The 16,111-nt window shown below is 40.4% G+C and overlaps 1 protein-coding gene across 2 annotated transcripts in view; it reads right to left on the bottom strand.

The window, feature by feature from the left end:
* Positions 1-1,541: 1,541 nt before the first annotated feature.
* Positions 1,542-16,111, bottom strand: part of STXBP2 (syntaxin binding protein 2) — a 32,770-nt gene continuing 18,200 nt past the window's right edge. For both annotated transcript variants that reach the window (XM_026676943.2, XM_087955616.1), the window contains exons 6-19: positions 15,725-15,828; positions 13,220-13,368; positions 12,659-12,743; positions 8,241-8,371; positions 8,013-8,120; positions 7,635-7,692; positions 6,853-6,918; positions 5,670-5,750; positions 5,369-5,507; positions 4,446-4,552; positions 3,952-4,047; positions 3,417-3,502; positions 2,849-3,006; positions 1,542-2,762 (exon numbers count right to left, since the gene is read on the bottom strand). In XM_026676943.2, coding sequence (XP_026532728.1) covers positions 2,683-2,762; positions 2,849-3,006; positions 3,417-3,502; positions 3,952-4,047; positions 4,446-4,552; positions 5,369-5,507; positions 5,670-5,750; positions 6,853-6,918; positions 7,635-7,692; positions 8,013-8,120; positions 8,241-8,371; positions 12,659-12,743; positions 13,220-13,368; positions 15,725-15,828 — 1,448 coding nt within the window. In that variant the 3' untranslated portion in view covers positions 1,542-2,682. The remainder of the gene's footprint in view (positions 2,763-2,848; positions 3,007-3,416; positions 3,503-3,951; positions 4,048-4,445; positions 4,553-5,368; positions 5,508-5,669; positions 5,751-6,852; positions 6,919-7,634; positions 7,693-8,012; positions 8,121-8,240; positions 8,372-12,658; positions 12,744-13,219; positions 13,369-15,724; positions 15,829-16,111) is intronic.

Raw genomic sequence — 16,111 nt, 5'->3', positions numbered from 1 at the left:
GGAAGTCCATAAAAGCTGCATTATGTACTTCCGAATCTAAAAAAATGAAGCCTAGCCACAACACATAGGAAAAATGCAACTATGGGAATGGGAAATTGATTCACACACTAAATCAGACAATAGCTTCTAGTAGTCAATGCATCAGCCATATTGTAGCCCATCTCTGATCATTAATGTTGCCACATAATGATGGATGCATTTCAAACATCCAGTATTCATGCCCATACAGTATGTGTTAAAGATGACCATCCTTCATTTTCAGATGCAAACATTGATCACAATGTTATATTGGTGTAAAAGTATTGAAGCAGAATAATTTGCCATCATTTTAAAATGCATTTGCACTATGTTCCTCGCACTTTAGGTAGTAGCACTGTCCATTCATGCAGTAGTTGGGTATGCTCCATACATAGATATGAATCCATTCTAAAAACTTCTGCTTGTACTTGCATGGAGTTTCTTATAGAAACTTATATTTTACCTGCATTACTCAGAGATGCAACAGAGTATAAATAAGGGTTAGCTAGAACCACCACCCTGTTGTAGATGTAACTCAGAAGCTGGAACATTAACTGACAAAAATTATTCTTTCCTTGTTATGATTATGCTTTGGGCTTGAAGAATCAATAGGATTCTTAATATGGGTCTAGCACTAAATCAAAAGATGTATCTATTTTCTTCTCATGGCACAGCTGTGAGTTGAGGTACCCTATGTTCTTGACTATTATCCTACTTAGAAACAATCAAAGTAAAATAGAGAGGAAGACATAGGAGCTGGTTAAAGGAATCAATACACTTTAGAAAGAGAAATCTACAATTAATTTGCAGTGATGGATTGTTGGTATATGCTTGTAACCTTATGAACTTTTTCAAGAAAAGGGAAAGGAAAAAACTTTTGAGCAATACAAATTTTTTGCAATTACATATTTCTCCTCCTCTTCCTCTTTTTATTATTAATGTACTTGTCAGTTATGAGGTTGTATTGATCCTTTAATATTGTTATATATACCTGTACTTTTGCTGATTAATTTAGCATTAAAATATTAATTAAAAAGGACCTCTCTACTTGCAATTATCACAGGATGTAAAGCTACTCCATGTTTAGCACTAAATCAAACGACGTATCTATTTTTTTCTCATGGCACAGCAAATTTTTCTTTTTTCTATTTTTATTTTGACTCTGTAACAGCCAATAGCTACATTCTGTCTGGGCAGTTCAGTGAATGCAGCTTAAATTTATACAGCATCAGATAATGCAGATAACATACCCCCTCTAAACATTAAGAAACAAATACACAAGAAAGCCTGAATAAATCTGTGCCATAGAAAGAGTTAAACAGTTTAAATGTAGATTTTAAAAAAAGATGAAGCCTTGTTTATTTTCACAGGCAAATTATTCTGGCTCCCAGGTGATCATTCATGCCAGATAAGTCTCTCTAGAATGAGTGTCATCATGGTCTCCGTCTCACCTTTTGGGAGGGTGTCGGAGTTGGACCATCTGAAAATATCTCTAATATCTTTTAATTACAGAAATGCATAAATAATCTTTACACATTTATTGAAATTTATAAACTTAAAATACTGTAACATCTTTTAATAATAAATACGTTAAATATCTGAAGGTATTCTGAAGATAATTTGGGCAGCATGCATGAAAAGAGACAGCTCTGGTTAAATGTTTAATTTGAACATTTTAAACTAAGGCCAGAAATACAAGCAAAGACACTTGTGGAGTGTAAAGCAGTAGCATACATTTCACTGCATCATGAACAGTCTTGCTGCCACATTTTTGACCAAGTGTTGTTTTCATGCAGTTATCAGGAAGCCCTTTGTAGTATGTTGTGGAGCAAGGCCAAAATAAAGACACTCTCATAAAGAGTACCATTTTCAATTGGCACAGTAACTTTCCAAGATGAAGACTGACATACCCAATTTTTTATATGGGAAGCAAAAATTATCTTCTTGCCTAACACAGCTTGGAATCTCCTCTACAGAAGAGGACAACAATCTTGAGTTTCATATTTATTTTAAAAATTGCAATTCCTCAGCTGAGCTGTGCAATCTTTATAACGAAGACAGCACATGACCTCTTCAGCAAAATCAATCATCCTTTCAAGCTAAGTGTTAAAAGAACAGCCAAATTTCTAAATGTGGGAATCCAGAAATGACAGTTTGTTCCAGAACATTTCCATAAAGGAAGAACAAGCAATCACTTTTGCTGATCAATTTCCTATGCTGAGGGAAAAAAAGAAAAGAAAAAACAGGCTCTGATGAAGCCCATCAAAGTTGTGTATATCAAGTCAAAAGAATTGATTTCTTGACAAGTCCTCATATAATGGAACAAATAACTGCTAGGCAAGAACAGGAGAGACTTATTCATGAATTACATAGCCCCTCCTTCTTCCCTTATTTGTGGGAGGGCAGAAAAATAAAGGGTATCCAGAAAACCACATCATAATAAGAGATGAAGATGAAGATAGATCCTTATCTTCAGTCTAGGCCCTGGGCGAGGTCCTTCCAGTGTCAATTCAATCATGATAGCTGGCTCAAGATTGGCTCAAGACAGGGCCAGCCTCAGAAGAGTTCAAACAAAGACATCGATGAGGAAGAAGCCATCTTGCTGAAGAAAAAGGTAGCTAATGGAACAGCTGCCAGCAAGTCTCTTAGGGGCTAGGAGAAGTTTTAGCTCTTCAGGGGTGCCTGCTCAGTCAGGTTGCGCACATCTTCCAGGAACTGCTTGGGAGTCAAGATGTGGGATGAGCCTGTTGGGAGAGGAGGATTACAACAGAAGCCCATAAAAAACAAGACACGTGTGAGGAAACAGCCTATCTACTGGCTGTGCGCTTACCAATCAGCACTTCCCATTTTCCATCAGTAGCCTCCGTGACTTCATAGGCACAACGCATCTCTGACATGGTAACACCGCCAAGCACATACAGGATAAGGCGGGGTCCTGTCCTATACTCAGTTGCTGTCTTGGTCTTGTGCCAATGTCCAAAACGGGCACTATGAAACAAAAATGGATGTGGGCACAGGAACCAACTGCAAAAAGACTGTCAGCCGAGCAATCTGGGAAAAGCAGCCTTTCCTTGTATGCTAGACAGCTCCCTGGGAACATGCAACACCAAAGCTGGCCCAAGATATGAAGGATCCCACCCTTCCAAATGTACATAGAAAGAACCAGCTCTATTATATACTCTTCAGCTGTTCAAGGGTAGGCGATGTTGCACCTACAATCCTTTCAAACAGGAGCATACGTGATGTGCAAGTGTTCTTCAACAAAGCTTAAGTGGAAAAGCAAGTCTCTTTATGTAAGAGGTGAGTAAATTTTCTCCTTATCATTGACATTTAGATCTGGTCTCTGTGTTAAAAAATGGCGCTGCCTTATGCTTTCTTCTACTTGGAGCATCACTCACCTCACAGCAGTTTGGGAACAGGGACCAGGGGCAGGGCAAGACACATAGGGCCAGACCTTCTTATCCAGCTTGTCTTCAATGGCATCCTGTGTCAAGAGGAGCAAAAGCAAAAAGACAGGTTCCCTTTTTTCTGGTTTGATAAAACCTGGGAGTGTGTAAAAAGCTACAGAAGCCATATGGCTGATCCCGACTGCTCAGTTTGCACAGCCATTTTCATTTGTCTTTTTCCCTGTTCTCAAAAATTCCATCCTGATGACCACTACTGTATAAGCAAGAAGTCAAAGTCGTGCAGTTTGCCTGCACAATAGGTCTGGATTACAGAACAACATAGTAATAAATAATGACTTCATGATTTATCTTTCGTTTATTTTCTATGGCAATAGCTTAATATTTTTTCCTGTGCAATCCAGGTCACAAAGATACACAGGGTAGATAGATTCTGAACTGGATTTGCCTCAGGACTGAAGCCAAATCCATCTTCAAGTACACAACCAACACTCAAGGCAGCCAGCTCCCTCTCCCTCCTTCTGTTTACCTCCATGACATCCTTAAGAATGGGAATCCACCGGGAGAGTTGATAAGTAGGCTCTAACCGCACTTTCCTCACAGGCTTCAAGTTTCCACCAGTGTCCTGCGAGTAAAAAAAAAAAAGCCCATTGAAAAAAATAAAAAGAGCAGGAACTGGGCCTGTTGAAAGAAAGACAGGAGGGGATGGACAAGATGGCTCAGGAAAGTTCAGTGTTTAGAGGAAGATGGAGTTGCTTACCTATATGGCTCCAGCAGGACTGGCTGACGGATAGGCAAGTGAGGAAAGGAGCAAAGAGAAGAATGAGTAGAGAAACATACAACACTGGCGGACTTAAGAGGGATTCTCGTTTTCATCAATAGAATAGCCAGAGGTTACCCTTGTCCTTCAACTGCCAGGGCCATCATTCAGACTGCACTAGGGAGTGGTAACTATGCACAAACCGCACAGGCACAAGCTACCTGCCCAACAAATGTCACTAGGCAGGTGCGTATGTGAAATACCTCTGGCATGATGGCAGCTCCCAGACAGTGCATATTGTAGAGGATGTCTCTCTCCTGCTGGATGTTGGCATGTTGGATGAGCTTGGTGAGGTTTTCCTCATTAATACCTAGGTAAAAGGAATACAGCTCAAGCAGAGGCATCCAGAGTTTGATAACCTTTGCTTTCTATTATATTATCCCCTGCTATTGCCACATCAATAATCCACATTATATTTTTCTCAACCCCTGTTAAATCTGATGTATTGTGCTCCAAAGGTTTATCAGTTTGTATCTGGTAATCCCACTATATTTTAACTTGGCCTATACAACTACTTTTCAATTCAACCAATTTATTCCCACCAATTTTTACAGGTGCTGAAGTGAATCTTTTTGTGAATCTATTGTTTCTTCTGCTTCTTAGCACAATCTGCGTTTTTCAATTGGAAGTCATCGCCTAGTTTCCCCACAAGATGGTCTTCATGTCTAAGGGATTCTAGAACTCCCAGTCTCCTGGTTTCTTGGCCAGCACTTCTCTGTTTCTGTTGCCATTTCAGTTTTCATCACCCAGGACAGGAAGTAGATGAGCACTAACCATGAGTGTGATCGCTCTGATTGTGCTACTATGGATTTTTATGTTTTTTTTTTAAATGTTCTGTAGAAACAAAAATTAAAAACAGAAACAAGAGCCTTCTTTTCTGTGGTGGCTTAGAGGACTTTAAAATGGCAGTTGAGACAACCTCCCAAGACTTATGAGTTTGATGTAGCTAGTCATAGAGGAGATTTAACACCTCCTAGGAAACAGATATAACACCTAGCAGTGTTGTGTGAACATGGCATCTGGGTATGCGCAAGAAGCGCCCTGAAATTTCTCTTCCTTTTGGTCCTTGCAGGGGACCTTTTCCCTAACCTAGGCAGCTGAGAGAGAAGTTATCCAGCAACAGTACCATTCTGGAGAAGTATGCAAAGCAGGATAATGCGAATCTTATCAAATGCCTCCACACTGGTATCAAGGACAATTGGCACGATACTCTTCATTGGGTTCTTGATTTTCTCCCCTTCAGCATCTGCCCCTGTGGCCAGGTCCTGTGAGGAGGGAGAAGAGATGCCCATCAGAATCGATCCTTTTCACCAGGGAAGAGAAGGAGACACCCAAAGTAGGTTGTACTTCACTGTGAATACACAGAATTGGGCTGCCATGGCCATTCCCTCTTGTTCTCAGCTCCTCTGAATTCATAATATGCCTACCTGCTCCACACTGCACAGCTTCTCTATGGTGCCCTTAAAGGCATTCATACAGTCTTCAGCCAGATGCAAATGGGTGGAATACTGCAGGATGAAAGAGGATGGTAAGAAATGGGCTTTTTGCCACCATTAAAGTTTTTCCCTCCTGCTGCTCCAATGAACAAAAAGTTGCCTGTAGCTAATGAGCAAGGCAAGATCGAAGGGACTCCTGAAAAAAATAGCCACATTCTGCAATAGCTAGAAATGCCATGATCAATAAAAGATATACAAATGAAATTAAGCTGGTCCCTGTGATTATTCTGAGAGAAGGAGGGAGGGAGGGAGAGCAAGAGATGAGATTCTCAGGGTGTCTCTGGATAAAGATTTTGGCTCAGCACAGCATGTGGAAAATGACGATTTTGAAGACAACACAAAATGAGAGATATCTTTCTCACAACCAATTATGGTTCTCAAAAAACAAAACAAAACAGCTAGCTTCCATGGAAGCTCAAGGAAGCAGCAGCAGTTTGGTGCAGAACATTCAGAAAGTATGAGAATAGTGCCAAGATGGGACTGGCTAAGTTTTGTGGAATTCGTAACAACGGGGATTGTAGTCTTTTGGAGCTGTCATTATAAGCTGTCATCCATGTCCTGCCTCAATTCTTTTAGAGCTTAAATTTAGCCAGGCCATTTAGATACACATGGATGGGTGAAGGAATCAAGCTTTTTAGTTTAGAAGTTGTAAACTCATGTTTCTACAGGTTTGCAGATAAAGAACTGGAAAGACTGTATCATGTCAGTTGAAGCCAAAGAGCCAGAAGGCAGGGTGAGGCAAACATTCTTACTGCTGGGAAAATTATAGACCTCCATGTCTATAAATGGGAAAAAGTTTTTTTTCCTGATATTGGATTTGCTGCAATCAAAATATATTAGCTCAGCAATTAAACATAAGTGAACAACATGTCCAGATCTGATTTTGGATTGGTGCAAGAGTCTATGTGGACATGCCCCCAGTTTCTTTTATTCAGCCTTTTAGTGTCAGATTTAATGACATTTTAGAACATGAAACAATTTTCACTGTATACTCTAATTTATGCTAATTGATAGTGGCTGATTATTGGATTGACTTACTTTAAATCACTTATGTAACTGACTGCAGCACACAAATAATTATGTACAGCCACATGGTACATTTTGCATCTTTTACCTTGTGAACTTCTTTCTGGTATTGAGGCATCTTCTTCAGGATCTGAGAGAGGTCTTTAATGTTAGCCTAGAAAGAAAAACAGCCATTGCCCATGACGAACTCAACGTAAAGGTAATCCAAGTAATAGTACCATTTCAGATAGAAGCAACTCTCTCGTCTTACAACAGCTGCCTACAACTTGACTGAATGAGCTCCTAATACTCCTAGATACCCTGGACTTGGCCCCAAGGTATGTGCAGGGTATTCAGGTTAATGAAAGCTGTCTTACAAGACTTACAGGCTGATAGTTCCTCTGTCTTTTAAGTCTGGCTAAGCAAGTTCTAAATTTCTAGAGCAATCACTCAAGATGCATGAAGAAACTCAATGTTAAAACTTCAAAGAACGGAAATAAAGTAATTTCGTCCAGAATTTCAGTTTGTATGCAGGTTCTATGGAGGAATGTCATTCCCAATTCTATACTGGCTCTTATTCTCCCAAATGACTTCAATGTCACTTTTGTTGCTCTGCCTCATTTTGGTGTACCCAAAGGCCCTCTTGTTTTCACACCATCTGTACCCCTCAACCTTTCTTGTGCATTGTGCACGTAACTGGGTTTTCAAAATGTTGTCCAGAACAAATGAGACCAAGTTAAGTAAGGTTGATTTTCCTCGTTGAAAAACCAAACAGCAATCTGGTGTTTTCTTTCACTGAATCAAAGAAGCCCCCCCCCCCCCCAACACACACACAATGTATGTCTCTCGGGAAGGCAAATCACAGCCAAGGCGAAGCTCTGGGCATCCTACCTTATCTGTGGTGAGCCTTTTGCTTTCACAGAAGGTACGCAGGAGCTCAGTCACTTTCCTGTGGAAAGAGGTCACATTCAGGACCAACTACAAACACTCATCCCAAAAGTGCAACTCTTCATCTCTCTCACAACAATGGATTCTGTGCTGCCTTCAAAATCCAGGGCTCTCTGCACCAGAAATGGCAATAATTCAGGATTAGCAACATTCCCTCCACCCTCTTCAAAATGGACACCAATGGCAATCCAGATCAATTTAGGAAGAAGGGCTCCAAGCAGGGTTATTTCACTCCAGCCAGTTATTGTTCTGCCTGATTCACAAACCCATCAGGTAACCAGGCAGTTGTATGTAGGGCTGCATAGATGGGTAAGGTCTCACTTGGATACGTCTGCGATGTGCATATGGCGTAATTGCATCCAGAGGTCATCATCCTCATCCAAGAGTACTACCTTTTCTCTGGAGTCACTAATGCCTGTGGATTCATACCTGAAGAAAGGCAACATAGTAATATTCTGTAAGAAACATATGGTTGCTCTCTAAGTGGGAAGGCACAGAATTATTTCATAACTCTCTTATTTGTTCTTTATCCCCCACAATAGCTCTCACCGGTAAGTATCGCTCTCAATGTTGAGCAAGTCGTAGGCCATGGCTTGAAAGGTGAGCTCATGAAGAAGTGGTGACACCAGATCATAGCTGCGGTCAACTATCAGAAGCTGTGATCGAGATTTGTCAGGGCCCTGAAAGCAGAAAAAGGGGAAGACAAAAAAAACAAAAACAAAACCCCAACCTTGTGATTTTGGTCTCTGTGTTATGCTGCATCTTTCCCTGCTAAGCAGAGTTCTTAGGCATGGTCTGAAAGTCATCCACAGGACACACCTTGCATCTTAAGAAATGTATGAAACCCTGGGCAAGATTGATTTAATCTGTAATCCTATTTGGAAATAAACTTCCCCAACCTCAGACTGCCACAGAGCTGCACTGCTAATTATTTAATGGCAGCCCTGCTACAGGCACTAAGGAAGAGTGAAACAGCTGAGTAGTGCAGACCCAATCTCCCCTCCAAACGTGGTTGACTGTGTGCAGCCTCTCTAATCATCTTGGGTAGGGATCCTGATCAAAAATTTATTATTCAAACAATGCAAACCCCCTTCCAAGTAAACAATCCCATAAGTACAATGGACTTATACTCTGAAAGCAACGAAACAGGCAAATAGAGGCTGTTAATTCTCTATTGTGCAGATTCTGCTCTAAAGCCATTTGAAACAAGTCATTTAGATTCTACTTGGACATCCCACCATGTCCACAATATCTTTAACTGACCTAATAATGTCCTGAGTTTTGAGGGTACTTTGGTTGTGATGACTGGGAGAGGATGGCAGGAGAACCCAGTTTTATCTAAATGTCGCCAGCTGTTTAACATCCAGTTAAGACATTTACAAAGGCAGCAGCAAGGGCATCATTGTTACCAAGGCATTTTCAGCATGCACAAGGGCTATTCAAAACAGTTGTAGCACTGTTGGGCCACTCTTTGGTGCCGCAGTACAATGCAATATATCACTTAGCCTGCAGGTGGCGTGCAAATAGTGTATATGGGCATTAATCTTCCTTTCAGTGAGTACAACAGCCCTCCAGATGCAGAAGGTAGGTTAGAACAGCCTTTTCTAAACCAATGTTCGTTGGTTATGTTGCAACTGCACAATCTCAGAAATCTCAACCACACAGGTACTAGCAAGGGAGAGCTAACATATCCAAGCATTACTGATGCAGAAAGATAAATAGCATCCCTTTTCATGCATTCAGGAGTTTAATGGCTACTTGATAACTCATAAAAACGCATGCAAGGGCTGTAGAAAATATATTGTCTCAAAATAGCTTGCTATAGATAAGTCAACGTGAAACTACTACCACTTTCTTAAAGGAAAAAGCAGCACGCTCCCTATTCAATAGCAACACACTTTCTAGAGCTTCTGTTATGAAGCCATCTTGCCTTGTATGCAGAATTCTGCAGCTGTTGGGTTTTCACACAATAATGTCTTGTGTTTGCTTTTCATTATTTTATCATTTTTGCCACCAAAACTGATTAAATACAGAAAGATGGAATGTCTGCATTCGTCCTTTGGTTAGCAGCAGTAAGAACACTCCTCCAACTCCAAGACCATATTTGATACAGCATTCCTGTTCATTAATAGTTGTTTAAAAACAAATTACAGCCAGTGGAAAGCCTTGCTTAAAAATCATTTGAGGCAAAGAAGTTGATTCAAGTAATGACATGGGAAGATCTCAGCCATAGATGGAACAAGTTCCTTCTCCTCCTAATGGCTACGTAATTAGGAAATTCTCCTAACTATTGCCTCCCTCCTGGTTAACATTCTTTATTGTATTTTTATTTTGAGAGGATTTTACACCCACCAATAAAAGTCAGACTGGCCTTTTCTTTATGCAGCAATTGACATACCACTATGATAAGTTACTGTGTTGCAGAATTGTTACAAACTTGAGTGTAATCAAGGGTGTTTTTTTCTAGAAACCTTAGGTAGACTATCTTGGTTCTAATCATAATGAATTGATTGATTGTATACTATCACATTGTTGTGAATTCTTAAATAGATTTTCTCCATAACAATCTGTATCCAACCCGATCTTTCAGGTTTTCCATTAGTGCACCCATCACCACATTAACTGAGTCCACCCATCTTGGTCCTTCTTGCCCTCTTCTTCTCTTTTCTTCTACCTCTTCCAGCATTACAGATTTCTTCAGAGAGCTGGGTCTCATGTCTAGAATATGATGATTTGAGCATGGCTATCTGATTTGATCTGTTCTAATCTAATCTATTTGGGTTGTTTTTTTGTATGTCTATAATATTCCAGAGGTGTTCTCCAACATTAGATTTCAAAATGTGACCACTCTTTCTTTCCTGTTTCTTCAAATTCTTAACTTTCCCTCCATAGAGTGTCAGAAAGAATATCTGCATTGCTCTGCACTAGTCCTGCATTAGTCTGACATCAAAGTCATTTGAGTATCTTTTCTAAGGCCTTCATGATTACCAAGTTCTAGGCTGCAGTGAATGAAATTCAGGTCTTCAAGGCAATTAATGATACTCGCTTTGAAAATGGTGGATATAGGGTCAAGATGGAAACTGGTTGGCTTTCTTCTTCTTCTGGCTTAACATGGGAACTTGCACATAAACAGTTTGCAATCTGTTTCACAGTCACCACCTGGTTATATTATTAAACAACTCCACTTGATTTTAGCAATAATGTAGTCAATTTGATTTCTATGTATTCCATCTAAAGATGCCCACATAGACAATGTTAGTAAATGAAGAAATAATTGGATTGGCTGTCCCAAAGGTGCTTTTTCAAGAGGTAACTGGACTTTCTTGTTTTTCGGTGAAGATGAAGAGCTGAAGAAGCTTCTTGAATAAGAAGTAAAATGGATTGGCAGAAATAAGACATTCTCCTGTTTCATTTTGGTTTCTTAAGACATATAGTCCAACTACATTTTCTTCCTTAATATTTCCAGTTTTGGCATTCCAGTCTCTAATCACAAGCAGCACATATAAATTAAACTTGACCATTAAATTCTGCTTCTGCATCAGTTGTTGGAGGACACATTAGGACACATGTCAAACTAAAAATCTAACTGATGTTAACTGTCCACAAGGTCTTATTGATATATTTGATTGCAGACAAGTACTGTTCTTGCAAACCTTTTCTAACTATAAAAGCATTTTTCCAGCCTTGGTTTTCATGTCTTGAGTAGTAAACAGCGTGATTCTCTGACTCAAAATGTGGAGTTCCAGTCTATCTCCATTCGCTGTTGTCCATGATGTCATTTTGTAGTAGTTTAGATTTTTTCAGTTTTTGAGCTTTCTCATGTTCTTACGCTTCATGTCTCCACTATAATTCTGTCTCTGCAGCTTTGAATTTTCTTTTCCTGTTACAAAATCAGCAACTAGACTTCTTTAATCTAGCCACGTCATAAACATCATTAGTACTCTTCAGGTTTTTTTCTTAGTAGTAAGAAAAACAACAGTAAGTTGATGGCCCAGCCTGAACAGCCATCACCCAGCATTATATTGTAGATCATTTTACATTTTTATCCATGCTTTTTTCTTGGATTATCGTTGCTTTCTCCTGTGCAGTATGAAACAATGCTTTTGCCATTGTCATTAGAGTGATCGTCTGCCTCCAGCATCTTTGTATAGCATTATGGGTACTGTTTTCTTTAGCTGGACAGCTGGGATTCATGCCTTGGGTAATACTTCAGAGAATATATATTCTTGGCATTCTTTGCTCATCCCATCCCAGAGATATTTCCCATCGCCATGGTGAGGCACCACAGCAGGATGTGGGCATTTCCGTGACTAATCATAAAGATCAACAGTTTATTAGCTAACTAGATGGTATGTGGCAAATCTGGAGGACTTCCCACAACAATTTATTTAGGACTGAAATGCAGCAGTGAGAATTTGTACAAATAGTGTGCTTCAATCTTATCTCTAGAGACCATTTTTCTGATCGCTGTCTGATTTCCTGACTTCTTGCTCACCCACTAGAAATGCCACTTGGAGAAAGTGATGTTGCTGAATGGTAAGTCTGGGAAAGGGTTAAAGAAGAACCATTGTACACAGATAGTACTATTCCAATTAAATAGATAACCCACAGTAAAAGAGACTGCAGTCATTTTCCCCTGTGATCTTGGTCTTTAGTGAAGGTCTAAATGTGACTTGGCAAGAGCTATCCAGCTGACAAAGGGCCTCTCCTGGAGACCTCTGTGAAAAGCATCTTGACATGCTTGGCTGGGCATCTCCACTTCCACTTAAATGAAATATGCTGTTTATAATCAAGGATAGTGTTTGGAAGATGGATTCTTCCAACTAGAGACGAGAGATTAGAAAATGGTTTCTAAACCCAACCTGTTCATTCTTAAATCCTTCACTAAGTGACACAACAGTCTTTGCGGTCTTGTTCCACCCACTGGCCTGCTCTTCAACATTCTGGGATACTCTGGGACTACTCACCTCTCCCATGGTTGGGTTATCTGCTTTGAAGGCGTTCAGCTTTGCCAACACTGCATCGGCCAATAGGCAACAGTCTTCAGAACCACTGCAACCACAAACACACAGTTATTTAGTAACAGGGCTTCTGGCATTCTGGAAGGGAGACCAATGCCTGGACAAAGTAAAGAGTGTCTTGCCTCTTGTATTTCTTGGCCCACTTTCTTATACACATATAGCCTAAGAAAGTTCGCTTTCAATCCCTGGCAGCAGAGATGTGTCCAGGGGGCTCAATTGATGAAACAATGTCCCGCACATGATTAAAGCATCAGATCCTGCAGATGAACTGGTCTGGCAGCAGACATTCATTAGAAGCAGTAGGCCAGTCCCTGTCTGCATCAAGTGAAAGTAGCAGGATGCTTCATTGCATAATGGATAGATGTGGGCGCACCCCAATATGCTCCACAACTGCACTCCAATGTTGCCAAGTATTACACCCCAATTTGTCCTCATTCTCTTTATATGGTTTTAAACAGAGCATCAGCAAAATATCAGTTTTCCCCTCCCGCTTCCCTTTGTACTAACTTCCTATAGCGAATTGAGGGGTATTCCTTGAGGGTGTCACACAGTGTAGCAATCTGCTCTGCCATCTTCTCTAAGTGGTTGTTTTTATCTTCCCTGCAGTAGGGGCTAAAGAGATGATGGAAACTTTGAGCGCTGTCCAAGGTGTACACCTGAAGAGAAGGAGGAGAGAAGAAATGGGGGGGCAGGGGGAATGGGAGTGTTATATTAGTGATCTATGAGAAAGGCAGTGTAAACTCATACAGTGTTCTTCTGGTAACATTTTTTTCCACAATAGTTTCCACAATAGTCCCAGTTCCTTAAAAATAGTCTGACACAAAGCAGATTTATGGGAGTGGGGTGGGGTTTGACAGTTGCCTTCCCCAGGAACAACTATCCTGAATTGACCCTGTCCTGTATTTGTCAGGACACTATGACCTTAGATGTCACTCCTCTTGTTCCAGTTAGCTGGCAGCAGGTGCGGACGGCTGAGGAGAGCGAGGACTCGGATGAGGGGCCAGGACCATTAGGGAGTGGACTGCTGCGTTCAGAGATTGTGGGGGGCTGGCAGCAGCGATGAGGAGGTTCCCGAGGAGCCTGTGCCAAGTGCGCATGCGCGCAGGGTTGCTCACAAGAAAGAGCAGCTTCAGCAACACAGCCGACTCGGGAGTAAGGCTGCAAGGTAATGGCCCCTCCTTCAAGAAGATAAAAGCCAGTTCTGAAGCGAACCTTCTGTGTAGCCTCGTGAACATTGCAGTATCTTAAGTTGGTATTTGAAGACTCTTGTGTTGTAAAATATTTCTTATCTGTTATTCTTGGCAGCCTCGCAGTTTTGGTGAGGCTTGTGTTTATCAAAATTAATTAGTTTGCAGCAGCCTTTTAACTGGGGATTCGTAAGAAACATTAAAAGGTTTCTGTTCCCTTTGGTTCATGTTTGTTTTATTAGAAAAGGGTTTGGGTCAGAACACCTCTAGACATAGTTTCCTCATTCAGAACTTCATGCCATCGTATTAGGAATAGAATTAATGGTTATTCTCTGGATGTACAACACTTCATTAAATGCTGGCAGTTTCTTGGCTCTGAGAACTTTGTAATTAACTTTGTGTATTCTGCTTCATCTAATCTTAGAAGAATCTTGAATGAAAGTTTTAAGGACTTTCTTGCTTGATGTCTTAAAGAGTAATCAAAATGCTGAGTGGGCGCAGGGCAATTTGATAGAAAATGATAGGAGGAATGATAGGAGTTTTAAAATATTTTTTAATTCCGCCTTTATTACTTTTATAAATTACTCAAGGTGGTGAAGATACCTAATGCTATTTCCTCCTATTTTCCACACAATAATAATCCTGTGGGATGAAATGGACTGAGAGAGAGTGACAGGTCTAAAGTCACCCAACCAGCTTTCATGTCTAAGGCAGGATTAGAACTCACAGTTTTCTATTTTCTAATGCAGTGCCTCAGCCATTAGACCAACCTGGCTCTCAAATAGGCTAGTTATAAATTCAATAGCTAATTCATAAGGAAAAAGAAAGAAAATCATCCTCTCTAGTCAAATACATGAGAATAAGCCGTGGGCTACTTGACTTATAATAAAGCAAATGTAATGGACACAACTGATCAAGAAGACTGATCAACCCCTCCCCCCCAAAAAAAACAAAAAAAAAACATTCTCAACACTTGGATCATGCAAGTATTTTGCTCAAATTGGAAACTGGGAAGACTACAGATTTTCTTTTAGAAGTCCAAGAGTTACCCAATGGAATTTCATGTAGTATATATAAACATCACATGTGCCCATTGTATTGATGATTCTTGTCACTTACTAAAGTGTAGATCAGGGGTCTTCAAACTTGACAGCTTAAAGACATGTGGACTTCAACTCCCAGAATTCCTCCTCCAGTCATGTTAGACATTACAATTCCAAATTCTCATCACTAACAATGCTGATGACAGTTGGAATCCAAAACAATTGGAAGGACCAGGATGTCTATATGTAATCTCCTTAATTGCACAGGCTCCGTCCTCAAATTCTAAAGGTTTCCCCTAAGCAGTCATGTCGACTCTAGGGGGCGATGCTCATCTCCATTTCTTAGCAGAGGGAGCCAGTGTTGTCTGAAGATGGTTCCATGGTCATATGGCCAACATGACATCACACTGCAGAGCATGCGGCAAAAATGAAATGGTTATGGTGACCTTCCCGCAGAAGTGTTATCTATTTATCTACTTGTATTTTCATGCTTTCGAACTGCTAAGTGGGCAGGAGCTGTGGCAAGTAGAGGAGCTTGACCTGTCACGCAATGTTCAGATCTTGAACCCAGGCTGTCAGCTTTGACAAGCTTGGCTTCTTAACCACTGAGCCATTGTGCCACATACACATCCCCCTTTAAGTTCTACAGACCCTTAAAATAACACGATATAGTTATTTTTATTAAAAGTGAAATCTCTCAAAGTGTTAATTCATGTATACTTACAACCTTGAGCCTATAGTGAACATTAGAGGTCCCTGCTCTGTTCCCTTTTTTTCCTCACCTGTGATTCATAGGGAAGGAAGGCAACACTGATCTCCTTGAGTGTCTTGATTGCTTTTGTGATCCGGGACTTGCTAAGCTCATTAAAGAGATCATCTGGGCAGGCTGAAAGACAAGGGTGGGAGTTTATGTTCATCATCCTCCAGATGTACCATTCATTTTACTGAAAGTTTTTCAATCCCAGAAACACTTACATACACTTAAAATTTCATCATAAGTGCCTCAGAATAGAAATTTACTTTTGAGCCCTCTTGGTCAGATTCTTCTCTGGAGTCTAGCACAATTCATATTCTCAGTGAAATGGGTTCATGAACTACACTAGGACATAATTTTTTTTGCCTGTTTGGATGTAATGTTAGAATGATGAATCTAGCTATTATGGTGTGTA

Source organism: Notechis scutatus, chromosome 2 (genome assembly GCF_049901735.1).
Source record: "Notechis scutatus isolate UNSWTSFEM ecotype Mainland chromosome 2, rNotScu1.2, whole genome shotgun sequence".
In the NCBI taxonomy this organism is placed as follows: domain Eukaryota; kingdom Metazoa; phylum Chordata; class Lepidosauria; order Squamata; family Elapidae; genus Notechis; species Notechis scutatus.
The sequence above is the reverse complement of the archived record's forward strand: the minus strand, read 5'-3'. Positions and strand labels throughout refer to the sequence as shown.